This window comes from Kogia breviceps, chromosome 18, assembly GCF_026419965.1.
Source record: "Kogia breviceps isolate mKogBre1 chromosome 18, mKogBre1 haplotype 1, whole genome shotgun sequence".
Lineage (NCBI taxonomy): Eukaryota > Metazoa > Chordata > Mammalia > Artiodactyla > Physeteridae > Kogia > Kogia breviceps.
Window position 1 is genome coordinate 10,215,535 of NC_081327.1, and position 27,247 is coordinate 10,242,781.

At 46.0% G+C, this 27,247-nt stretch overlaps 2 protein-coding genes across 3 annotated transcripts in view; both read left to right on the plus strand.

Moving 5' to 3' along the window:
• Window positions 1–2,493: 2,493 nt before the first annotated feature.
• LYPD3 (LY6/PLAUR domain containing 3) overlaps window positions 2,494–27,247 on the plus strand; it is a 103,292-nt gene continuing 78,538 nt past the window's right edge. The window contains exons 1-5 of one of the 2 annotated variants that reach the window (XM_059045446.2): window positions 2,494–2,581; window positions 3,104–3,235; window positions 4,000–4,170; window positions 4,416–4,577; window positions 5,445–6,162. In XM_059045446.2, coding sequence (XP_058901429.1) covers window positions 2,494–2,581; window positions 3,104–3,235; window positions 4,000–4,170; window positions 4,416–4,577; window positions 5,445–5,923 — 1,032 coding nt within the window. In that variant the 3' untranslated portion in view covers window positions 5,924–6,162. Of the gene's footprint in view, window positions 2,582–3,103; window positions 3,236–3,999; window positions 4,171–4,415; window positions 4,578–5,444; window positions 6,163–27,247 lie in introns of those variants that run through there. The other variant, XR_010837971.1, reaches the window with a different exon arrangement.
• The window catches only part of RPS19 (ribosomal protein S19), a 115,455-nt gene continuing 115,052 nt past the window's right edge, over window positions 26,845–27,247 (plus strand). Inside the window, exon 1 of the mRNA XM_067020245.1 lies at window positions 26,845–26,848. The gene's annotated coding sequence lies outside the window, so the exon portion shown is untranslated. The remainder of the gene's footprint in view (window positions 26,849–27,247) is intronic.

The window sequence follows — 27,247 nt, forward strand, 5'->3', positions numbered from 1 at the left end:
ACCCTGCCTCACTCCATCCGTCTGGAGACAGGGGGTTTCAGACCTGCTTGGCAAAGGAGGCAGCTGAAGTTCAGAGAGGGAGATGGAGTTGCTTGAGGTCACACAGCAAGAGGATGGCAGAGGCAGGAGTAAAATTTCAGTCTCTCTGACTCCAGACTTAATACTTTGTCCACTGCCTCACTCCACCATGAAAGACTCTCCTTCCTTTATTATAAAACAGACACCTCAGAGGCTCAGAGAGGTGAAGACACTTAAGTGGGGTCACACAGCAAACCATAAGTGAGGCTGGATTCCAAGGCTGGGAGGCAGGGAGGTAGGGGGAAGTGTTCAATGACTTCACAGTCACTCACTTTCTCTCTCTGAGCTTCAGCACGATGACAAGCAACCCAACCTAGGTGACTGAGGTGCTAGTCATTGTTGGCAATAGGGGTGCCCCATGGGGTCCAGAGAACAGATAAAACCTTTGTGAACACAGCCACTATTTTTCCTGCCATAGGTAAATCCTATCTATGACTCAGGAGAAACAAAGCAAGGTTAAAGCTGTAGTTTAAATAATAATATAATATAAATAATACATAATATTGTGTTGGCCCAAAAGTTCATTCGGATTTTTGTAACCTCTTACAGAAAACCCACACGAACTTTTTGGCCAACCCAATACAAGCAATCACTTATATTCGCTTATATATGTGGATGCTTAGTCATTCTGTGGTTTGCACAGTGTCCTTGTTTGTTCCTGTGTTCAGATATAGAAGGCAGTGGTCCTGATTGTGTCTCCCTCCATTGTGGTCACAGTGTGGCCCCATATGTGTTGGTGCAGGGATGTAACAGAGCACCCAGGCATCGCTGTGAGCCGCCTGCCAACTCCCAGCCATCAGGGGCTGTTGTTCTCTTACCTGGGAGATGGCCCTGCTCCCTCCCTGGTCTCCTGGCCTTCTCTTGCCCCTTCTACTCTTTTCCTTTCTTACTGAGGCCACAATGGCACTCCTCCCCCACCCTTTTCTTTTGGTAAGAATAGTGTACATTCAGTGAAGTGCATACATGTAAAATGGACAGCGTACAGCTCGTTGATTCTTAACATGTTTGTAGTTACATGTGTAACTACCACCCAGATGAAGATAGTAGGGGCTCCTTACTATTACTCCTTTGGGGCAATGCCCTCCCCAAAGTAACCCCTATTTTGATTTCTGTCACAACTGATTAACTTTGTCTGTTCCAGAACTTCATAGAAATGGAGTCACATGGTATCTTCTATTTGTTTAAGGCTTTTTGAGCTCAACATGAAGTTGGGTTTTTTTTTTTAAGATTTTATTTTGATGTGGACCATTTTGAAAGTCTTTATTGAATTTGTTACAATATTGCTTCTGTTTTATGTTTCAGTTTTTTGTTTGTTTTTTTAGCCGCGAGGCATGTGGGATCTTAGCTCCCCAACCAGGGATTGAACCCAAACCCCCCGCATTGGAAGGCAAAGTCCTAACCACTGGACTGTCAGGGAACTCCCAACATAAAGTTTCTGAGACTCACGTTGCCACCCAGGCCAGTAGTTAATCCGTTTTCATTGCTGCATAATTTCCTGGGATTAGTGAATTCATTTCTTGATAAGTTTTTGCATCGTTTGCCAGATTGATAGTTTAAAAAGCAAATCTGACTGTGTCTCGGAGCTGATTTAGACCCCGTGAAACATTCTCCATCTTTTTCAGAATTAATTCAAACCTCTCCTCAGGGCCTGGAATGGCCCCTTTTGCCTCAGTTTCCCCCTCACTCCCCTCACTTTCTGAGCCCCAGGTACAGCAGCTCCAGGTACACTGCTCTCCTCTCTGTGTTGGAAGGGTCCATGCTGCTTCCAGCCAAGGTCTTTGCACGTGCTGACCCCTCTGCTTTGCAATGCGCTCTGCCCCCAACCCGACCTGCTTCACTGGCTAAACCTCCAAGTCTTTAAGATCGTAAGGCACCTGGATGATTTACATCCTCAGGGACGCTTCATTGACCAGCCCCCACTTTTAGATGCCACACCTCCTTGTAGCTCCCTACACTTCTTCCTTCGTTGTCCTCGCTGTAAATAACAATTTGTATGATTATTTGATTAATATCTGTCTCCCCCATCAGACTGTGAGCTCTGTGAGGGCCAGCACTGGTTCTGTTTAGTCTCCAGCACCACCCGGCCCAAAGCCTGCACTCATTCAACATTTACTGAGTGCTGAGTGTCGAGCAGACCCTTTCTGTGAGCCTTATATCCTCTGCCCACCGCCACAAACACACAGACTTTCTCCTGGGAACTGCCAGGGAACCTTGACTCCCACCCTTTCCCTCCTTGGCGGTGGTGGGTGACGCACCCAGGGGTGGGTGTCGCGCCCCACAGCGGAGGCTGATTTGGCCCGGTTGGGCAAGGCCAGGGTTGCCTGGGGGGAGGTTACTCATCCTGGGCTCACGTAAGAGGGCCCGGGTTGGGAAGCGGCACACCTAGGGTGGAAGCCGAGAGAGAAGGACGGAACCATGGACCCTGCCAGGAAAGCAGGCTCCCGGGTAGCGATCTGGACAACGGGCTGGCTGCTGCTGCTGCCTCCTCTGCTGCTTCTAGAAGGTGAGTCTGCTGCCGGAAGGTGGTGGAGGGGATAGAGTGGGAGCTCTGGGGAGGGTTCCCCCACCCCATACAGAGCGGGCTTGTGGGAAGGATCTCCCATCCTGGGCAGAGGCCACTGTGGGAAAATTTCTTCCATCCTAAGCAGACGGGGGGGGGGGGGGCTGTGGGAAGGGATCCCTCACCGAGCTGACTTGACTGTGGGTAATATTCTCCCATCCTAAGTGGAGAACTGTAGGAAGGAGTCGCCCCCCGCCCCCGTCTATGGCAGGGATCCCCGACCCGACCTTGGGCATAAAGGGCTGTGGGAAAGATGTTCCCACTGCAGGCATAGGACGTTTGAAGGAAAGGGACACAATGTATCTCCTGGCCTCAGACTTGTGGCGAGGTTTTCCTTACCCCGCCCTGGAAAAGGGTGTGCAATACGATTGCACAGGGACAGAGGGAGTGGGAAGGACTATTTCTCCTTTGGGGGAGAAGGCTTCAGTAGCGATAGCTCAGTTCTACCTGCCTCTGTACCCCCAGGAGCGCAGGCTCTGGAGTGTTACAGCTGCGTGCAGAAAGCCGATGACGGATGCTCTCCGCAGAAGACTAAGACGGTGAAGTGCGCGCCAGGCGTGGACGTCTGCACAGAGGCCGTAGGGGCGGTGGAGACTAGTGAGTGGGGCCTCCGGATCCTTGCGTACTCCTTTACGCTCCTCCATCTGGGCCCCGCCTCCTTATAGTCCCGCCCCTCCCTCTGAATTTGGCCACACCCTCTTGAACGCAGCCCCATCCTTCCCTTTCAGCCTGGCGTGGGCCCTTCAACACAACCACGCCATTAGGACTTAGAGGGATGAGGACGGAGAGTTGCGCATAGGTGGGGTGAACTGGGAGAACCCAGATCTGAGACCTCGTCTCCTTCAAGGGCACACCCTATCCATTTCCCCTGGACCACTGAGATCTCCCTACCCACTTCTGTCCCTGCCAGAATCCTCTCCACCCCAGCCTCTCCCATCCAATGGGGCCCTTGGTGATGGAGATCCCTCTAGAGGTCTTCTAAAATCCCTAGGCTGAGGCTCCGCCCCTCTGACCCACCCCTGTCTGCGGCCACAGCTCCTAGGAGGCCCCATCCGTCTCTGATCCTGTGCCTTTTTTGTCGGTCTCAGTTCCTTCTGATGCTGCTTTCTGCGGGTCCGACTCCCTGTGGTCGAGTCCCGTCTTAGCTCCATTCTTGGCCCTCCCCCGTCGATTATGTGCAGCGTCTATCAGCCTGTGACCCCTCAGACTCCTCTCTTTCAGGTTCCACCCCTCGGTCTGTTGTTCTTTCCCCTCGGATCGGCTCTTTCTGAGGCCCTCGCCCTCCCACCCTGGCCTATCCTCTGGTGCCGGTCTATTGCAGGCCCCGCCCCCTCTGACCCCGCCCCCTCCCCTCTCCGCAGTCCACGGGCAATTCTCGGTGGCAGTGCGGGGCTGCGGTTCGGGACTCCCCGGCAAGAATGACCTCGGACTGGACCTTTATGGGATTCTGGCCTTCGTCCAGCTGCAGCAGTGTTCCCAGGACCGCTGCAACGCGAAGCTCAACCTCACCTCGCGAGCGCTCATCCCCGCAGGTCGGTGGGGGCGGGGCCTCAGGCCCAGGGGCGGAGCCATGTCTGGGCTGAGCGGCTAGGGGCGGTCACAAGGCGAAGGCGGGAGAACTCCGTAGGGGCTGGGGGCGGGGCCACGCCCTGGGGCGGGGTTAGAGGCTGAGCTGAGTGTCTGTCGAGGGGCGGAGACGTGGGCTGGAAGGACGCGGAGCAGGGCCGTGCTTCCTGAACTCTCTCGAGCCCTTCCTTCCTCCCCGCCCTCCTCGCAGGCAATGAGAGTGACTACGCGCCTAACGGGGCCGAGTGCTACAGCTGCGTGGGGCTGAGCCGCAAGGAGTGCCAGGGTACGGCGCCGCCCGTCGTGAGGTGCTACAACGCCAGCGACCACTTCTACAAGGGCTGTTTCGACGGCAACGTCACGTTGACGGCAGGTGAGCGAGCTCGAAGCACCGGGCCTTCACGGGTTGTGGTAGCCTTTCTGAGGCCTCATGGGTGGTAGGTAGCCCTTTACCCAAAGGGTTCCCCCACCTCAGCGCATTCTGGGAACTGAAGGCCTAAGTTCGTGGCTTGTCCTAGAGCATCATGAGAAATGCAGTCCTATTCCCAGTATAGCACAGGAATAGGAATGCTTTTGTCCTAGAGTTTTTGGGGAAATACAATTTCATAGAGGCCTGCCAGGTGCAGAATGGGAGGATGTGCAATGGGAAATGTATTTAAGCCTCCAAGCTTCTGCCCAGGCATCGTGGGTACTGTAGTTCTGTCTCCTTAAAACTCAAGGGTTAGTGTCCCCACTTGTCCCAAAGTATTAGGAGAGATGTAGTTCAGCCTCCTGGCCTCTGCTTCAGGGAACCATGGGAGATGTTCTTCAAATTCCATCCTCTGCCAGGTGTATTATGGCAGATGTAGTTCTGACTCTAAGACTGAATTTTGGTGCGGGTGGTGTGAGGGGTGGGGGGAGAGAGAGGGAGGCAATGGTATTCTGCTCTTTCCTTGTGTGAGAGAGAGGTGTTGTATCCCAGTTCAAACCTTTCTTCCAAGGCATTGTGGGACTTGTAGTTCATACCACACATTTTTTTCCTCTCAAAGTACTATGGGAAATGTGGTCCACCGTGTGCCAAAGACAGTGGGACAGTGTTTCTCAAAGTGGGGCCCGAATTGAGACTTTAGGATTAATGGATGCAGAGTCCTTCTGTCCCCTATTTTGGGTCTTCTTGCTCTTGTCTTGCCCCTAAGTTTCATTCTGGCTGTGCCTACCCCCTCCCTCCAACCACGGACCTACCTGTTTCTCCCTCCTGCAGCTAATGTGACTGTATCCTTGCCTGTCCGGGGCTGCGTCCAGGATGAGTCCTGCACCCGGGATTCGGCGACAGGCCCAGGGTTCATGCTCAGCGGCTCCTGCTGCCAGGGGTCCCGCTGTAACTCGGACCTCCGCAACAAGACCTATTTCTCCCCTCGATTCCCGCCCCTTGTCCTGCTGCCCCGTTCTCCGCCCACCACTCTGGCTGCAACCAACTCTGTCAGTACTTCTGCCCCACCCCTGTCCTCCACTTCCACCACCAAACCCACCCCAGCCCCAATCAGCCAGACTTCTCCAAAAGAGGTCGAACCTGAGACCTTCCAGGAGGAGGAATCTACCTCGGCTGGAGGTGTTAGTGACCACCAAGACCGTAGAAATATTGGGCAGCACCCCACAGAAGATGAGGCCCCTAATAAAGGCTCTGCAGCTCCTTCAGTGGGGTGGGTGGCTCTTCTGTTGGCTGTGGCTGCTGGCACCTAACTATGAACTTCTCTACCTCTTGCCCTACTTCCTTGGCCATGGGTACCCTCCCTTCCCATTACACCCTCTCCCACCACTGGACTGGGCTGGCCCAGCCCTTGTTCTCCCTAGCTTTTGCTGCACTGGTTTGCGGCTTTGGGACAGAAAGTTACCGTTGTATATATCCTGCCAGGGTGTTACAGCTTTTTGAGGGCAGCAACTCTATCCCCCTCCTCGTTGTCTCTCCCTGGTCTCCTCCTGGTGTCTAGGTCAGAGGGAAGTCAGAGCTGTCCCAGGGAAGGTGGGAGAGACAGTGATGAGCTTCCTATTCGCTTTCTCACAGTCAACCTGGAATAGGAGAGATGGGGTCTGAGGGCTCTGCCTCCGGCCCCTGAATCTCTGTGGGAATCATTTTTTGGCATCTTCTTTGTCTTCTTTTCTAGACTGTGAGCTCCTCAAGGGCAGGGACCGTGCCTTATGCCTCAGTGTGGTCAATGTCTGGCACATAAGGCTTCAATAAAAGTTTAATTACTTTGTATAGTGTTTTAAAGGAGTTATTTCTACCTCATTGCTGACTTACCTCAGTATAACCTACCTGAGATATTTCTACCTCCTGAAGCTGAGCTAGGGTGGGAATGCCAAGACTGAAATGGAGAAACTGAGATCCGGAGTCGCAGCCCAGGGGGACGTTGGTTTTGAACACTTTTCAACTCCTGGGGTTTAGCCGTGCTTATGGGTGATCCCACTGGTGAGGGGGAGACGGGGGGAGACCATTGAGCAGTGTGGAAGGGGTGAATGGTACTCTTAGCAATGTTTGGGAGCAGAGGGGAGCTTTGTTTCACAGGTTTGTACACGGTCCTCAGGCCCCACCAACTTTGCTGTCTGGTTTTTTTTCTTTTAAATAAATGTTTTTATTTATTTTTGGCTTGTTGGGTCTCGTTGGGTCTCTTGTTGGGTCTTCGTTGCTGCGCGCGGGCTTTCTCTTGTGGCGAGCGGGGGCTACTCTTCGTTGCGTTGCCCGGGCTTCTCTCTCTTGTTGTGGAGCACGGGCTCTAGGCGCGCGGGCTTAAGTAGTCATGGCTCACAGGCTCTAGAGCGCAGCCTCAGTAGTTGTGGTGCACGGGCTTAGTTGCTCCGCGGCATGTGGCATCTTCCCAGACCAGGGCTGGAACCCATGTCCCCTGCATTGGCAGGCAGATTCTTAACCACCGAGCCACAGGGGAAGCCCCTCATCAATTTGGTTTCTTAAGAATCACTGTACAGGGCTTCCCTGGTGGCGCAGTGGTTGAGAGCCCGCCTGCCAATGAAAGGGAGACGGGTTCGTGCCCCGGTCCGGGAAGATCCCACATGCCGTGGAGCGGCTGGGCCCGTGAGCCATGGCCGCTGAGCCTGTGCTCCGCAATGGGAGAGGCCACAACAGTGAGAGACCCGAGTACCGCAAAAAAAAAAAAATCAAAAAAAAAAAAAAAAAAAAAAAAAGAATCATTGTACAACACGGGGAATATAGCCAATATTTTTTAAGTAACTGTAAATGGAAAGTAACCTTTAAAAATTGTATATAAAAAAATAGCCTAGCTTAATGATTAAAAAAAAAGAAAGAATCATTCAGTGGCTTGGCCCCGGCGTCCCACCTGTCCAAAGGGCTTGTGGGTGCCGCTGTCCATTTTTGCTTCCTCTTGGGGACTTCGGGCCTGAGTCCCACCACCATCTCCTCCAACCAGATGAAAGCTTGGGTGCCCAGGGAGGAAAAGCCTGGCTTGGGAAGACCCTGGCAGGCTTCGGGACTGCTTGATGGAGGGGAACCAGGTGTGCAGAACGGTGAGATAATAATAGTAATACTGGGAATTCGCTGGTGGTCCAGTGGTTAGGACTCCCCGCTTTCACTGCTGTGGCCTGGGTTCAATCCCTGGTCCGGGAAATACAATCCTGGAAGCCACGTGGTGCAGCCAAAAAAAAAAAAAAAAAAAGTAATACTGCTGATATTACCATTCATAATAGGAAGTAGTGTGATTTAATAATAAAATAACAGTAAATAGTGATTATAGTAACAAAATAGGGAATAAGAGCCTGAGCAACAAACAATATCAGTATCAGTAATAATAGCTATAGTTACAGGAATGTTAGTCATTTAAAAGAGTCTTACCAGATGACAGGCTTGGGCTAAGGTTGTTTGCATCCATCATCTCACTTAATTTTCCATATAAATTCTCAGATGGGATGATTGGGAAAACTCAGGCTCAGAACAATAAAGTAATTTAACCCACAGCAAGTATATATTTATTATGTGCCAGATACTGGTTTAAATGCTGTACTTGGATTAGCATATTTAATCTACACTACCATCCTATGAGTTAAGTATTAATCATCTGCTTTTTATAAAGATGAGGAAAACAGGCCCAGAGAGGTTGAGTAACTTGCCTCAGGTCACCCAGCTAATAAGCAACGGGGTCCAAATTGGAACCCAGGCAGACCGGCCTTATAGAGCATGAACAAGAGGGCTGTGACTTTTAGATAGACTTGTTCCTGCCTCTAAAGCACTGTCCTCCCTCTCACCCTGGTCCCTTACAGAATCCAGATGGCCTAACCACAGATGCCCCGGACCTTCTGCTTCTTAGAGCATTTACTTTAGAAAACTTGTCATTGTAAATTCTTTCTCTGCTCTTTTGAGATGTATATAAATCTGTTTAAAAGCCTCTTGCCAGTTTTACAATGCAGGAAATTTATTTCACAAGGACCTGGAAGCTATCTCTTTGAAATATAAACATCAAAGGAGATAGCACCTCTATCTCCCAGTTTCCTTAGAAGCCTGACTTTAGTGGAGACCTTTCTCCAAGTTGTGAAACTACCCCTGTCCAGAAGATGGATGCAGGAAAGTTTCCTTTTCCTTTGGGTGAAGCCAATTCGCAAACAGATGACCTATTACCCTCAACCCCCACCCCAGTTCTTTTAAAAAATTTTTTTAATTAATTAATTTTTGGCTGCCGCGTTGGGTCTTCGTTGCTGCACGTGGGCTTTCTCGTTGAGGTGAGTGGGGGCTACTCTTCATTGCGGTGCACCGGCTTCTCATTATGGTGGCTTCTCTTGCTGCGGAGCACGGCCTCTAGGTGCACGGGCGTCAGCAGCTCACAGGCTCCAGAGCGCAGGCTCAGCAGCCATGGCGCATGGACTTAGCTGCTCCGCGGCATAGGGATCCGACCAGACCAGGCTCGAACCCGTGTCCCCTGTGTTAGCAGGCGAACTCTTAACCACTGCGCCACCAGGGAAGCCCCCCACCCCAAGTTCTTAAAAACCCAACTGCCTTGTGTTTCAGCTGAGTTGAGTTCAGACTGAGTTCTGGCCTCTGTCTCTTTTTGGAATACTTTGAATGAAGACTTCTTGCCTGTCCAACTTGCCCCGTGCAGTTTTTGCTTTGACAAGCAGGACCTGCTAACCAGCGTGTTGACACTCTTTACAGGTAGCTCTGAGTCTGTTTCTTGCCATCTTGGTGGTGTAAGTCAGAGGACTCCTGGGTTTCTGAGGGTGTTGAGGCTGGAAATCCTCCTTTTATCACCTGTCACTCCGTGCGGGTGTTTTCTCATCTTGGAAGGAAGTGCCAAAGTGGGGAAGCAGGTGATGCAGGATGATATTTTTTTGGAAAGTAAAATCAGCTCTTACACAGATGCAAGATGAACACGTGTCACAGATTTCATTTCACTCATTTATGAATGCGGGGACCCATACAATGTTACAGCCGGTTCAAAGGAGGATTCTAAGGACACACGCAGGTAGGAGATCAGGAATGCTGAAATAAATTTGTGAGCGGATGTTGAACCGGTCAGTAACCAGAGGGAAATAATCAACTGTATTCCGCCAGGCAGGAATCTTTTGCATTGCTCTCATTTTACCATCAGTTTAGTATTACTATCATAGTTTAAGACAGTGAAAGGTGGAGCTAACCCAGAAAGGTGTGCTGGACAGGACACCCAGTAATCCCTTCTGCCCATTAGAAAGGCTTTTACCTCTGGAAGCCCCCGGTGTGTTGTGAAGGCCCCGACACAGTCTGTCCTGACATGGCGCCCTGTGAGTTGGGGTAGGGCATTTTGCAAGCACAGATGAGGGACAGAGGAAACATGCCTTCCAGGTGTGGGTCCCATATTGCTGGTGGTACCCCTCTCACCTCCACATCCATGTAACCACCTAATGTTGTCCATTTCAGAGACTATGTTAGTTTCCTTGGGCTGTGGTAGCAAAGTATCACAAATGGGTGGCTTAAGACATCAGAAATTTATTGACTCATCGTTCGGGAGGCCGGAAGTCCAAAATCAAGGTGTTGGTAGGGCCATACTCCCTTCAAAGCCTCTAGGGGAGAACCCTGTCTTGCCTCTTCCAGCTTCTGGTAGCCCCAGGCATTCCTTGGCTTCTTCTTCTTCAATCTCCAGTCTCTGCCTCCTTCTTCACATGGGAGCTCTCCCTGTCTGTGTCCAAATTTCCCTCTTTTTCTGAGGTCATATTAGATATTAGTCATCTTACCTTGATAAAATCTGCAAAGACCTTATTGCCAAATAAGGTCACATTCATAGGTTCTGGGGGGTTGGGACTTCAACATACCTTTTTTGAGGGGGGCACAGTTTCCCTCATAACAAAGACACAGTGTAGAATAGAGATTCAGAGGCCAGACTTGTGTCAGACTTGTTCAAATCTCAGCTGTGTAACTACTCTATACCTTGTTTTATTCTGAGTGAAACTGAGCTGGGAAATTCTCTCGAAGTCCCAGTTTCCTTATCTCTTTTTTTTTTTTTTTTTTTTTTTTTTTTTTTTTTTTTTTTGCGGTATGCGGGCCTCTCACTGCCGTGGCCTCTCCCGTTGCAGAGCACAGGCTCCGGACGCGCAGGCCCAGCGGCCATGGCTCACGGGCCCAGCCGCTCCGCGGCACGTGGGATCTTCCCGGACCAGGGCACGAACCCGTGTCCCCTGCATCGGCAGGCGGGTTCCCAACCACTGCGCCACCAGGGAAGCCCTCCTTATCTCTTAAATGGGGATAATAGTTCCTGCCTTTAGGACTCTTGTGAGACTTGAACTTGATAATGTAAGTCAAGTACAGTGCCTGGCATATAGTAAGTGCTCAGAATATAGGGAACCAGCAAGATAGTACAGTTAATTCAAAAGCTTATAGATGAGATGAAGTATATTTAGTCATCAAAAGAAAGAATGCTGAAATAAGATTGAAAACTGAGATTCAAAATGAATTCTTGTCTTACAGGGTGATAAAACCTTAATTTCTGGGGCTTTATTGTTTACTGGGCAGAAATCATTCCATCAGAAAGCATTTGCCTCTTTACCAGACAAAAACCATTTGCAACTTACCAATCTTCTTATCATTTGCAAAGTTAATATCTAAACTTTATAGAGTTTGGGCCCTAATAAATAATAAATAGTAAGACATATTCCTGTTACCTCCACAGAATCAGATAATCCCTGAGTGGGTCTGTTATATGTGGTTCCCCTTTTATTTTATTTCTAAGTTTTAGATCATCATGGCCTAACAGAAGTGTATTGCAAAACATTTAAATTACATATGTAATTAAAATTTTTCTACTGTTCACATCAAACAGGTAAAAAGAGAAGAAGAAATGAATTTTAATAATATATTTTAATGCAAGTATTATCATTTAAATATATAGTCAGTATGAAAGCATTATTCATGAGATATTTTGTGGGGAGTTGTTGTACTAAGTCTTTGGAGTCCCATATGTATTTTATGCTTATATTACATCTCAGTTCACACTAGTCACGTCTCAAGTGCTCAATACCTAAAGCTTTAGAATTTTGTATAAATGGAAATATACTGTATACTGTACTCTTTTGTGTAAGGCTTCTTTCACTCAACGGAATGCAGTGGGTTTTTGTTTTTGTTTTTGTTTTTGCGATACGCGGGCCTCTCACTGTTGTGGCCTCTCCCATTGCGGAGCACAGGCTCCGGACGAGCAGGCTCAGCGGCCATGGCTCACGGGCCCTGCCGCTCCGCGGCACGTGGGATCTTCCCGGACCGGGGCACGAACCCGTGTCCCTTGCATCGGCAGGCGGACTCTCAACCACTGCGCCACCAGGGAAGCCCTGCAGTGGGTTTTTTTGATAAACTTATTTATTTATTTATTATTTAATTTTGGCTGCGTTGGGTCTTTATTGGTGCGCGCAGGCTTTCTCTAGTTGCTGTGGGGGGGGGCTACTCTTTGTTGCGGTGCACGGGGTTCTCATTGCGGTGGCTTCTCTTGCTGTGGAGCATGGACTCTAGGCGCGGGCTTCTGTAGTTGTGGCTCGCGGGCTCTAGAGCGCAGGCTCAGTAGTTGTGGCGCACGGGCTTAGTTCCACTGCATGTGGGATCTTCCTGGACCAGAGCTCGAACCCCCTGCATTGGCAGGAGGATTCTTAACCACTGCGCCAGCAGGGAAGTCCCAGTAGGTCTTTTAAATTTTATCCATTCTGGTAGGTGTGTTGTGGTACCTAATTGTGGTTTTAATATGCATTTCCCTGAAGTCTAATCTTTTTTGTTTTGTCTTGTTTTTTTTTGGCCGTGCTCCATGGCCTGCGGGACCTTAGTTCCCTGACCAGGGATGGAACTCACGCCCCCTGCAGTGGAAGCACGGAGACTTAACTACTGGACCACCAGGGAAGTCCCTAATCATTCAGAGTAATTTTTCACTAGTGTGGTATCCAGTGGGATAATGGGAGGAGCTTTGTGGAGCATTGAGAAGGGATGAAATAGGAAAGCAGGTAAGTATATGGACCCAAAAAATCTAGGCTGATTTCTCGGCAGAATTAAGGGCTCACTGGAGGTTATATACCACAAATTTAAAGTCAGACTTTTCAGCAGGGTTGTGTGATTTTCCTCCAGTGTCAGAGGGAAATCAAAATGGAGTTAGTATTGCTAAGAGAGCTCTCTGGAGCCAGGAGGACGTTAAGGAAGTGTGACTTATGCACATCTCAGCCTGGGTGAAATCTGATCTTTTGATCAGATCACCTGCCAGAAACTCAAGATACTTATCAGACCCTACCCTAAAATGACTCGTGACAGCTTATCTACTTATTGGACTCCTACCCTAAAACACCTTGTGATTCCTTAAGGACAAATATTTTCTGACTGTCGTTAGAGTCCATCACAATTCTCACCAGGCAGCTTTTTTTTTGTGCGTGCGTGCGTGCGTGCGTGCGTGCGTGTGTGTGTGTGTGTGGTACGCGGGCCTCTCACTGCTGTGGCCTCTCCCGTTGCGGAGCGCAGGCTCAGCGGCCATGGCTCTCGGGCCCAGCCGCTCCGCGGCATGTGGGATCTTCCCGGACCAGGGCATGAACCCGTGTCTCCTTCATCGGCAGGCGGACTCTCAACCACTGCGCCACCAGGGAAGCCCAAGTTTTTTTAAAAATTAATTAATTTCCTTTTGGCTGTGTTGGGTCTTCGTTGCTGTGCATGGGCTTTCTCTAGTTGCGGCGAGCAGGGGCTGCTCTTCTTGTGGTGCATGGGCTTCTAATTATGGTGGCTTCTCTTGTTGTGGAACAGGGGCTCTAGGTGTGTGGGCTTAGTAGTTGTGGCTCGCGGGCTCAGTAGTTGTGGCTCATGGGCTCCAGAGCTCAGTCTCAGTAGTGGCACAGGGGCTTAGTTGCTCTGCAGCATGTGGGATCTTCCAGGACCGGGGCTTGAACCCGTGTCCCTTGCATTGTCAGGCAGATTCTTAACCACTGCACCACCAGGGAAGTCCCTCACTGGCAACTTTCAACAGCCTCGTGGCTTTTTGTCTTTATGAGCCCCTGACTTCTTCTCTTCCTTGGAACGCTCTTTTGGGGTTACCTGAATCTGTGTCTCCCAAATTGCCATTCTTAAGACCCTCAATAAACTCTTTTCTTATTTGCAGCCTCCTGCATTCTTTTTTTTTGGTTGACACCAGCTCTGGTCACTTACATCACTCTGGTACAAGCATTGAGTGGGTAGAAAGTTGGAGACTGGCAGATTGCCTTTCTAATAAGACAAAGCCAGGGACTTGAGAGTATATTGCAAAAAGTGTGATTACAATGATGAAGAGTGGAATTTAAGGTTGGAAGTTGGAAGGACCTGAGTGATATGACAGAAAATTCATTCATTTATTCATTTGTTCAACACATTTTCATTTAATACTTACTGTGGGTCAGACATCATGCTGAGTGATGGGGATATGGCTTTGAACAAGAAGTCATGGTTTATCTGAAAAGGAATATATATATGTGTGTATCTGAATCACTTTGCTGCACACCTGAAACTATCACAACACTGTAAATCAACTATGCTTCAATTTAAGAAAAAGAATACCAGAATAAATCCAAACGTGTGTGTGTATATATATATGTATTATATATAAATAAATAAAAAATATACTATACATTAAAAATATATATATATAAGGGTATTCCCTGGTGGTCCAGTGGTTAGGGCTCTGCGTTCTCACTGCCGAGTTCCCAGGTTCGATTACTGATTGGGGAACTAGGATCCCACAAGCCACACGGCACGCCCTCCCCCCCCCCCAAAAAAAAGTCATGGTTCTTGCCCCTGTAAGGAGGCAATATGGTTGAGTGGTTAAGAGCTTGGATTCTGGAACCACACTGCTTGCATTCAAATCTTGGTCCTGCCAGCTATCATCAGGATAACTTGGGCAAGTTATTCAGCTTCTCTGTGCCTCAGTTTCTCCATCTTTAAAACAGAAGTGAGTTAGAAATAAGGACATACTCAAAGAATGATGCGGGTGTGTCAGCTGATAGAAAATCAAGAAAAAGGAGGGAAAACATATTCTTAGAGTAAAAAATTAATGAATGATGTAGAAGGAATGATGGAATCAAAACATCACCATTTGGCAACCTTTATAATGATAATTAATTCAGGCAAGATTCAGTCGTAGATGCTGTGATATTGTGATTTATAATAAGAAACATATTTGGTCTTCATCCTGGTTTCTGGCGCAGGGCTCCTAAAGCCCTTGGAAATTTCCTAAGTGATGAGAGTGATAAAGGTGTCTTGATACTCATAACAAACCCCTTTTCAACCACACCTGAGTTTATGCTTATGAGGTGACTTTTGGAAAACACCTAAGGATGGGGGATGGTTGCCTGGAGGATCAACCATGTAATTAGAGGGTTGGAATTTTCAGCCACCCCCCAAGCCCCACCTCCCAGGAGGGGAGAGGGGCTGGAGGTTGAAATCAATCACCAGTGGCCAATGATTGAATCAATGATGTCTATGTAATGAAGCCTCCACCAAAATCCCCAAAAAGACGGGGTTCAGAGATCTTCCGGGTTGGTGAACACATGGAGGTACTGGGAGGGTGGCACATCTGGAAGCTCCCCACTCCCTCCCGGTACGTTGCCCTGTGCATCTCCTCCATCTAGCTGTTTCTGAGTTACATCTTTTTGTAATAAACCAGTAATCCAGTAAGTAAAATGTCTCTCTGAGTTCTTTGAATCGCTCAAGCAAATTAATCAACAGAGCGGGTTGTGGGAACCTCTGAGCTATAGCCGGTCAGTCAGAAGCACAGGTAACAAACTGGACTCATGATTGGCATCTGCAGGTGGTGGGCAGGGGTAGGACTGAGCCTATAACCTGTGGAATCTGATGCTACCTCCCAGGAGATAGTGTCAGACTTAAGTTAATTGCTTGGTGGTGTTGGAGGGAACATACATCCATACAAGTTAAAACTGGTGGGTTCAAGTTTGAGGAGTAACAGGATATTTCCCTGGTCACAGATTATCTCCCCACAAGATAGTTATTCATTACACAGGGGGAAATAGTGGCAAAAATAGGAAAAACCTGGCAGCCACCACTTTCACTAAGTGATCAAAGTTAACATCAGTAGTAAGGGGGCAAACAGAATCACGGGCCTCTTGATATGATGCACTGAGAAAGGACACAGCGTCGCTTCCGTGGTCTTTGGCAAAATGTGCACAGTCTGAATCTAATCATGTGGAAACATCAGCTAAGCCCAAACGGAGGGACATTCTACCATGTAACCGGCCTCTGCTCTGCAAAAATATCTCTGTCATGGAATGCAAAGAATGATGGAGGCTCTGTTACAGAAGAAAGGAGATTTAAAGAGACTTGGAAACTGAATGCACTGCATGAACAAGGATTTTCTTTTGCTACAAGAGACATTACTTAAGCAGTTGACAACAATCTCAAGAAGGTCCAGAAACTAGACAATTTATGTTTGATGTTAATTCCCTGATTTACATAAATGTACAGTGATTATGGAAGAGAATGTCTTTGTTTTTATTATTTTATTTTATTTTAAAATAATGATTAATTTATTAATTTATTTTTGGCTGTGTTGGGTCTTCATTTCTGTGCGAGGGCTTTCTCTAGTTGCGGCGAGCGGGGGCCACTCTTCATCGCGGTGCGCGGGCCTCTCACTGTCGCGGCCTCTCTTGTTGCAGAGCACAGGCTCTAGGCGTGTGGGCTTCAGAAGCTGTGGCACATGGGCTCAGTAGTTTGGCTCACGGGCTCTAGAGTGCAGGCTCAGTAGTTGTGGCGCACAGGCTTAGTTGCTCCGCGGCATGTGGGATCTTCCTGGACCAGGGCTCGAACCCATGTCCCCTGCATTGGCAGGCGGATTCTTAACCACTGCACCACCAGGGAAGTCCCTATTATATCTTCTTTATCCATTTGTCTGTCAATGGACATTTTTCCCTCCACTTAGATTCAAAAAATTTTAACTTTTATTTATTTATTTTTAACATCTTTATTAGAGTATAATTGCTTTACAATGGTGTGTCAGTTTCTGCTTTATAACAAAGTGAATCAGTTATACATATACATATTAGTTTTAACTTTTTGTGAGGCCCACTTATGGTACTCCATTTAACAGATGCAAACACTGAGGTACAAACAAGATTAAGTTGCTTCCTCAGGGTTTCCCAGAATTAGGATTTGGACCCAGGGAGTCTGACCGTAGAGGGTTTCCCCCAAAACAACTAGTTCTCATGTTAGGTTTTGGGAGACACAGATGGGAAAGCCGTGCCCTAACATCTACATTTCACCATTTAGTGCTGTGCTGTTCAATAGGTGGCTGCCAGCTACATGTGGCTGCATACATTTAAATTTAAATCATTAAAATTAAATAAAATTTAAAATTCAGTTCCTCAGTGCTCCTCGAGTGCTCAAATAACCATATGTGGCCATTGTATGAACAGTTTCAGACATACAGTTTTCCACTATTACAGCTGTCCATGGAAATAATCAATAAACAATCTATAATAGGAATAGAAAATAGTTTTTATTTGAGCCAAACTGAGGATGACTATAGCCCAGGAGACACAGATTCAAGAAGCACTTGAATCCTGTTTCACTGGACTACAAAATGCTTGAGGCTCATAAAAGCAAAAACCACAAAATTACATAAATTTTTTGTCAAGACTCAAGACTGGAGCTGGCAAGAAGTAATGGTGCTTTTTAAGCAAGGATTGGTTGGGGTAAAAAATGGTTGCTTAGTTACAAGGGGACATCTTGAGACCATAAAGGTACAGCTGGCAGCTAGCAGATACTGTTTTGAGAACGTCTGGTGGTGTCCTTGAGTCTGATACAGTTTAGAAAATTCAGGTTCTCTGTGATGCAGGAACATGTCTGAAATCACATCCATGATGGCCAACTGGCTCCATTTTGAATGCCTGAACCACAGTTACTCCATTTTTATTTTTTTTTATTTTATTATTTATTTATTTATTTATTTTTCCGGTATGCGGGCCTCTCACTGTTGTGGCCTCTCCCGTTGCGGAGCACAGGCTCCGGACGCGCAGGCCCAGCGGCCATGGCTCACGGGCTCAGTCGCTCCGCGGCACGTGGGATCCTCCCAGACCAGGGCACGAACCCGTGTCCCCTGCATCGGCAGGCGGACTCTCAACCACTGCGCCACCAGGGAAGCCCTCCATTTTGATTTTTAAATGCATTCTTTTCTTTCATGGTTAAAGCAGATGTACAATGGATCTTTGATAGGCCACAAAACAGGCTGTTCTAATTAGCATAATTTAAGTTAGGTTAGTAATTCCCTGGTGGTCCAGTGGTTAGGACTCTGTGCTTTCACTCTCGAGGTCCCAGGTTTGATCCCTGGTCGGGGGACTAAGATCCCACAAGCCACACAAGTGTGACCAAAAAAAAAAAAAAAAAAAAAGGTTAAGTTAGGTCATGTATAAGCCAGAATGACTTCCCCATACTTCAATATGTGAAAATTTCTCCCATCACAGCACTGGACTCTAGTGGGTAAAATGGAAAAGACCTATAATTTCAATCCACATGGCGGTGGTGATGTTGGTGAGCATTGGGGTCAGGTTAGAGGGTGTGTCAGCAACAGATTGGGAAAAAATTTAACCAGCTGGGTGTTTCTTCCCCTCACTTTTATCTTTAATCTTTTTTTAAAGGCTTTTCATCTGCCCCCATATGCCTGTTATTTTTTCCTACTCTCCACCCTCCCTCTGACCTATCATCAGCATAAATTCAGTTGTTAGTCTACTGTAATCCTAATTGCTTTGATCCATATCATGATGAACTTTCCAGTGGGCTGTCAGAATTCTTTTTATGCTGGAATCAGTGTCTCTCCTTGTCTTGCTTTAAATTAGGTAAATCCACTTACAGGAAAAAGCTGAATGTGGAAGTCGGGGTGGAAAGATCTAAGTTCATATTCTATCTTTATTACCTATGTGGATTTGGGCAGGTGAGTTCACCTCTGTGAGTCACCGTCTCTCATTTGTAAAATGAACATCATCACATGTGCTTCCTAGTGGTAGCGTGAGAATGATGAAGATTAGGTCTGTAAGAGCCCTAAGCCAGGTAGAGCGTTTAGTAATTGTAGCTGCTGTTATTTGCAGACACTTTGTTTTCTGCTTTCTCCACCGGTAATTCTTCAAGGCAATGCATACCTTGTGTGGCACAGAATGCCACATACAGAAGCAATATCTGCGGTTTCAAGCCAATGGATTAGAAATCTACAAGATAGGCGTTTACAAGCACTATCAGGTATCACGGCCGTGGATTGAAACACAAATTGGGATTTGTGGACTTTCTTGTCTGCCTTGTTAGTTTATATTAAAAATCTGACAATGCCACTTCAGTGAAAACACACTTAAATGTGTTTAAGAAACAATCTGATAGAATGTGCTCTTGCATATAATTAAAGAATATCTAGAATATCCCAGTCCCCCTTTTTGAAAAAATAATTGTTGAGCCCTTGCAAAGCAATCTCTAGATTCTACCCTGTCCGATAGAACCTCCAGTGACCATGGAAATGGCCTGTAGTCTATGCTGTGCAGTGTGGTAACCGAGCTCATGAGTGCATGTTCAAAGGTGGTTAGTGTGAGAAACTGAAGTTTCAATTTTGTTTAATTTGAATTAAATTTAACCAGCCATGTGTGGCTTGTGGCATCCATGTTGGACAGCAAAGCTCTTGATCAACAGACTGAGTGTTGGTGAAAATGGAATGCTGCTTCATATTATTGAGTTTGATGAACAAACAGTGGTTCCTGGTTTGGGATCTAAGCATTGACATAATTTCTCCAAGTCTGTTCTTGGGGACTAGTCTCTGCTTTTCAGAATCGGCCCGATCATGCACTGGCCATTTAGTTTCTCTGAGCCTTGGTTACCCAGTGTGTCAAATGAGGGATAATCATATTCCTTTTGCAAGGTGTTGTGAAGTCAGGCTGAAATTCTAAACCAGCTCCACCTTTTCCTGGCTATGTGACCTTGGGCAAATTACTTAACCTTTCTCGGCTTCAGTTTCATTAACATTAAGATGGGAATGAAAGTTACCTTCCTCATAAGACTGTTGTGAGGAGTAAGCAGTATCTATAAAGTACTTAGAAGGGTGCCTGGGGCATGATACGACCTATATATGTGTTTGTTCTTGTACTATGCTTGTGAAAAGACTGGACAAAAATAGTAAGTCAGGAAATCAATTTAGTAAGTCTCCATCAGTGCTTTTGAGGTCTGTTTCTTTACTGTGTCTCTTGGAATTTATTTGCCTGTGTTATGTTAACAATTTATAAAACCATATTTGATGTTACCTTTTTAAAAAATTGAAGTTGATTCACAAAACGTTTCAGGTATACATTCTTTTTTTAAAAAATTTTTTATTGAAGTAGAGTTGATTTACAATGGTGTGCCAGTCTCCACTGTACAGCAAAGTGACTCAGTTATACACATACATACATTCTTTACTTAAAAATTTTGTTTATTTTATTTATTTTTGGCTGCGTTGGGTCTTCGTTGCTGCGTGCAGGCTTTCTCTAGTTGCGGCGAGCGGGGGCTACTCTTCGTTGCAGTGAGCGGACTTCTCGTTGTCGTGGCCTCTCCTGTTGCGGAGCACGGGCTTTAGGCACGTGGGCTTCAGTAGTTGTGGCACGCGGGCTCAGTAGTTGTGGCTCGCGGGCTCTAGAATGCAGGCTCAGTAGTTGTGGTGGACATGCTTAGTTACTCCACGGCAGGTGGGATCTTCCCGGACCAGGACTTGAACCCATGTCCCCTACATTGGCAGGTGGATTCTTAACCACTATGCCGCCAGGGAAGTCCATGTGAGTCTCTTTCTGTTTTGTAAAGAAGTTCATTTGTATTATTTTTTAGATAACACATATAAGTGATATCATATATTTGTCTTTGTCTGACTTACTTCACTTAGTATGATAATCTCTAGGTCCATCTGCTATTATCTTTTAAAAAATTTATTTTATTGAAGTATAGTAGATTTACCTGCTATTATCTTTTTAAGCAAAGATATGTTTTGTTTCATGACGCATCTTTCTCTGGAAAGATCTCAGAGTTACAGAAAAGTTGCAAGTACTGTACAAAGAAATTATTTTTCCTAAGCCATGTAATAATCAGTTGCCAATATTATGCCCAGTAACCTACAGATGGTTAGTGTGTTTCCTACAAACAGGACTGTCTCCTACATAACCAAAGTACAACCTCAAAAATAAAAAGTATTAGCATTAAAAAATTACTACCATCTAATCCTCATGCTCCATTCAAGTGTCACCAGTTGTCCCGATAACGGATTTCACAGCAAAGTTTCCAATCTAGACTCTTGCATTGCATTTTTTTGTTTGTTTTGTTTTTTTTTGTTTTTGTGCTAGGCGGGCCTCTCACTGTTGTGGCCTCTCCCGTTGCGGAGCACAGGCTCAGCGGCCATGGCTCACGGGCCCAGCCGCTCCGCAGCATGTGGGATCTTCCCGGACCGGGGCACAAACCCGTGTCCCCTGCATCGGCAGGCGGATTCTCAATCACTGCGCCTCCAGGGAAGCCCTTGCATTGCATTTTGTTGTCATGTCTCTTTTGCTTCCTTTAGTCTGGAAAAATTCTTCATTCTTTCCTTGACCTTCGTGACTCTTGTGAACATTACAGCCCAGTTCTGGGGTAGGATGTCCATGGATTTGATGTCTTCTCATGATCAGATTCTGGTCATGCATCTTTGGCAGGAGGGTCACAAAAGTGGTGTTAGGATCTTACATCCCATCAGGATGTTCTCATTAAGGTGGTGTCTTTCAGGCTCCTCCGCTGTGAAGTTACTCTTTTCCCCTTTGTGATTAATGTGTTTTCTGGGGAGGTCTTTTGGGGTCATGTAAATACCCTATTTATTCATTTATTTAGTCATATCAGGATAGACTCATAGCGTCAAGGGATTGTAATCTATTACAGTCATTGTTTATTTTGATGTTCCAGTTGTTTCCAGTTTGACCTGTGGGAGCCCTTTTCCAGCTGGATCCTGTGTCATTTTCGCCTGTCCCCATCATTCTTTTTTTGTTTGTTTGTTTTAGGAGAAGTTAGGTGATTTTTTAAAAAAATTTTTATTGGAGTATAGTTGATTTACAACGTTGTGTCAGTTTCAGGTGTACAGCAAGGTGAATCTGTTATACATATACATATATCCGCTCTTTTTTAGATTCTTTTCCCATGTAGGCAATTATAGAGTATTGTGTAGAGTTCCCTGTGCTGTACAGTAGGTCCTTATTAGTTATATTTTTTTATATATCCCCATCATTCTTTAAACGTTTTTTTGCTTCCTGGCACAATAAGATGTGCCAGGCTCGCCTAGTACTTTCCCTGTTCCAGTCCTGGAATTAGCCTTTACTCTGGGAAGCCCTGGTGTATTTTGCTGGAGAATGACATTTAGAAACCAAGAGTTGGGAGTTACATGTGGCCGTTGCTATTGGCTCTTATTGTACCCAGGCTCTCTCAGAGTGGGCAGAGGTAGGGAATGTATGTGTGTATATATAGATTTACATCTATATTCCTTTTTAATTTTTATTTTATTATTATTATTTTGTGTGTGTGTGTGGTACGCGGGCCTCTTGCTGTTGTGGCCTCTCCCGGTGCGGAGCATAGGCTCCGGACGCGCAGGCTCAGCGGCCATGGCTCACGGGCCCAGCCGCTCCGCGGCATGTGGGATCTTCCCGGACCGGGGCGCGAACCCGTGTCCCCTGCATCGGCAGGCGGACTCTCAACCACTGCGCCACCAGGGAAGCCCTATATTCCTTTTAAAAAAAATTTTAACTTAAAACAGACATACAGATATGGGTTTATTTGCCAGTCTTTTGATGAGAAGCCTAGGCTTTTCTTTTCTTTCCTTTTTAAAAAAAATCTTTTGGCCATGCTGTGCGGCATGTGGGATCTTAGTTCCCCCACCAGGGATCGAACCTGCGGCCCCTGCATTGGAAGCGCAGAGTCTTAACCACTGGACCGCCAGGGAAGTCCCCTAGGCTTTTTTTTTTTTTTTTTGAAATATAGTTGATTTACAATGTTGTATTAGTTTAACGTGTACAGCAAAGTGATTCATGTACATATATATACATTCTTTTATAAATTCTTTTCCATGATAGGTTATTACAAGATATTGAATAGAGTTCCCTGTGCTATACAGTAGGTCCTTATTGGTTATCTACTCCATATATAGTAGTGTGTATATGTTAATCCCAAACTTCTAATTTATCCCTCTTCCTCACCCCCCCCTTCCCCTTTGGTAACTACAGGTTTTGTCGTCTCTGTCTATGAGTCTATCTCTGTTTGGTAAATAACTTCATTTGTATCATTTTTTTACATTCCACATGTAAGCGATATCATATGATATTTATCTTTCTCTGTCTGACTTGCTTCCCTCGGTATAAGCTCTAGGTCCATCCATGTTGCTGCAAATGGCATTATTTCGTTCTTTTTTATGGCTGAGTAGTATTCCATCTGTATTTATTTCTACATCTGTCTCTCTGTAGTGAAAGTCCTGAGTTTGCACTGATAACTCCAGTTCCAGCCCAGCACTACAGGGCTTATTCTTGTTTTCTCCCTTTACATAATTGTAGCTCATTTCTCCAGCAGTGAGAAATCTGGCTCCCAGTACCCTTAATATAGTTACTTACTTATTCAATCCCCCGAAAGTAACCAATCTCTTATGGCTGCCACTGCCTGCACCCCTGGCCCCTGGGGTGGAGGCCCTGCTCCTCACCACATTTGGGTCCTGACACCTTATTCTGGGCTCTGTGTCTCCCCTACTCCAACCCCTCTTCCAGACACCTACTTGCTTATGCTCAGGAAGGGAAAGGAAGAGATTGATGTGTTTAAAACAGCATAGATTACTGTTTTGCTCTTCCAATTTCTACTTTGAAGCTCCTAGCTATTCTTTCCTTTTCTGTTCCTTGTTAGAAATGCCAGATTCTGCGTAAGTTAAGTGTTCTTTTATTGAACTGGACATAGCTTAAAAATGTTTTCAGTGTAATGCTCACCATAACAGAGGTCACAGAAAGAAGGAAAAGGAGGAGAAAGAGGAAGAAGATGAAGAGCAGGAGAATATAGTTGCCTAAAAAGCAACAGAGAGCTTCCCTGGTGGCGCAGCTGTTGAGGGTCCGCCTGCCAATGCAGGGGACACGGGTTTGTGCCCCGATCCGGGAGGATCCCACGTGCCGCGGAGCGGCTGGGCCCGTGAGCCATGGCCGCTGAGCCTGCGTGTCCGGAGCCTGTGCTCTGCAACGGGAGAGGCCACGACAGTGAGAGGCCCGCGTACCACAAAAAAAAAAAAAAAAAAAAAAAGCAACAGAGAGGGAAATGACGTAATCTCATTCCTGTATTTTTTCCAAGGTTTGATCTTTGAGGTCCCTGGTTTGTGCTTGAGAAATGGATTTCAACATGAGGCAGGGCTCGTTGAGGACAAGGCACGTGTGACGGGGGACCTGTCACAGGGGAGGCTCTGCCCGAACTGGCCTTGCTGGTTTCTCTTCTTCCCAGGTTTGTCTTTTAAATGAAGGGCTTATTTAATTTTAATTACATAAGTAATACATGAATACCTCCTCACTGTAAAACATTCGAACAATATATAGAGAGAGCAAAAAGCCCTTTTGAGAAACGGGCAGTCACCCAGTGACAAAGGGAGGAATTTAGAGGGCAGTGTGGAAATATTTTTCAAAATGACAAATGCACATCACTTTTGACTTGGCAGTTTTCCTCTTAGGAATTTATCTTACAGGCATGGATCATGTGGCCAACATGAGGTCTGCCCAAGTGATATTAATTACAGTAGTGTTTGTAATGGCAGTAAAACTAGGAATCACCTAGGTGTTTATTAAAAGGGGTCTGGTTAAGTTAATTTTAGTACATTCAGACAGTGTGATGCTCTAAGGGCATTTAAAAAAAACGAGGTACAGCTCTATGTATTAATCTGGAGAGAGCCTGAAGAGAATCTTAAGTGAAAAATTAAAGTAAGATGCAGAATTGTGTGCTACCATGGTGTAAAAAAAATGATCCATGTGTGAATGCTTGTATATGCCTAAAATATCTCAAGAAATCACTATATTCTTGCTTCTGGAAAGGGAATCGGGTGGCCATGGGATGGGGGTGGGAGGAGATTTTTCCCATCCCTCTGATGCATCCTTTATATCCTTCCTGTGTGATCTCGGACAAGCCATGTGTCTTCTCTGAGCCTCAGTTTCCCCGTTTGTGAAGGGAAGGTCATGACAAGGGAGACTGGAGTTCTTATTCTGGCGCTGGCACAGCAGATGGGCCGTTGATGAGAGGCCCCACCTCCCCCCAGTCAGGGGCTTCACAGAGAACTCACTCCAACTTTCTGCTTTATCTGATGATAAAGAGACACATGCACCCCAGTGTTCACAGCATCATTATTTCCAGTAATGCCAAGACATGGAAGCAACTTAAGTGTCCATTAACAGATGAATGGATAAAGAAGATGTGGTATACATATACAGTGAACTATTACTCAGCCATAAAAAGGAGTGAAATATGCCATTTGCAGGAACATGGATGGACCTAGAAATTATTATACGAAGGTGAAGTAAGTCAGCCAGAGAGAGACAAATATTATATGATTTCACTTACATGTGGAATCTAAACTATGACACAAATGAACTGATTTATGAGACAGAAACAGACTCACAGACATGGAAAGCAAACTTATGGTTACCAAAGGGGAAGCGCGGGGGGGGGGGGATAAATTGGGAGCATGGGATTAACAGATGCATGCTACTGTATATAAAATAGATAAACAACAAGGATTTACTGTATGGCACAGGGAACTATATTCAATATCTTGTAATAAAACATAATGGAAAAGAATTGAAAAAATATAGATATATACATATATCTGTATAACTGAATCACTTTGCTGTACACCTGAAACTAACACAATATTGTAAATCAATTACACTTAAAAACAAAAAAAAGAGTCAGTAGCATTTGCAGCCACCAGTCTGCAGTGAGATGCACAAGGGGATTTTCCTAACTCCTTGGCAGTCTCTGGCGGGTAAGAGGCAAGATAACCGAGTCCTTTCCCAGGCCTCTGCATTCCCAACCACACCCCCGTGCTTGGGTCCCCCTGTGGGTTTCCCCTTCAGGAGTCTCAAGAACCATGATCGTTCCCTCTCTGCGGAGACCTCTGGTGAGTGGGGAGTGGTCTCCTGTGGGCTGTCACTCACCCAGCCTAATAAGGGACCTGTGTAGGAGCCCATCTTGGTTCTACATGGCAGGAGCTCCATCACCTGGTCCAAAATCCTGCTCCTCTACCAGTCTGTGACTTTGGGCACGTCCCTTCATCTCTTTGTGCCTCAGTTTCCTCATCCATAAAATGGAAACAATTCCTACTTCATAGGGCTGTTGTGAAGACATCCTAATTAGCTCATGTGACTAGATCTGCTCTGTCCACCAGGGTAGCCACTAGCCCCACGTGGCAATTGAGCCCTTGAAATGTGGCTGGTCTCAGCAGAGGTGTGCTATCAATGTAAAATACACACTGCATTTTGAAGACTTAGTATGAAAAATAAAAGAATGTAAACTAAATCATTCATAATTTTTATGTTGATCACATTCTAAAATGATAATATTTTGGATGTGTTGGATTAAAGCATGATTAATGTCCCCTGTTTCTTTTTTGCTTTTTTAAATGTGGTTACTAGAAAATGTAGAATTACATGTGAGGCTTGCATTCTATTTCTGTTGGATGGCACTGGTTTAGAAAAACTTTGGGCAGCCTCACAGTAGCTGCTACTACAAGCAGCCCTCAGAGCCCATTTTTTGTTCCCACAGCTACTGATTGGATTTCTCCACAGCTTTATTGAGGTATAATTGACAGATAAAGATTGTATACATTTAAGGTGCACAAAATGATGATTTGACATACATATACATTGTGAAATGATTGCCACAATCAAGCTAATTAACACCTGTAGTTACCGTGTGGGCGTGGGTGTGTGGGTGGTGAGAACATTTAAGATCTACTCTCTTAGCGATTTTCAAGTAAACAATTAACTATAGTCACCACACCATATGTTGTTAAATCCCCAGAACTCGTTCATCTTATAACTAGAAGTTTGTCCCCTTTCACCAATATCTCCTCATTTTGCTTGATTGTTATTTTAATTGTGTTTTGTTGGTTGGTTGGTGGTGTTTTCAATTTCATTTTGTTTGTTTGTTTTGGCCGCACGGCATGTGGGATCCTAGTTCCCTGACCAGGGATTGAACCCCCAACCCCTGCATTGGAGCGTGGCCTCTTAACCACTGGACCGTCAGGGAAGTCCTGGTTGGTTGTTTTTTTTTTTATTTTTTACTTTTATGTTTCTTTAAACTTTTTAGTTTATATTGGAGTACAGTTGATTAACAGTGTTGTGTTAGTTTCAGGAGTATAACAAAGTGATTCATTTATACATACACATACATCTATTCTTTTTTATTAAAAAATTTTATTTATTTATTTTTGGCTGCGTTGGGTCTTTGTTGCTGCGCGTGGGCTTTTTCTAGTTGCAGCGAGCGGGGGCTACTCTTCGTTGTGGTGCGCGGGCTTCTCATTGCAGTGGCTTCTTTTGTTGCGGAGCACGGGCTCTAGG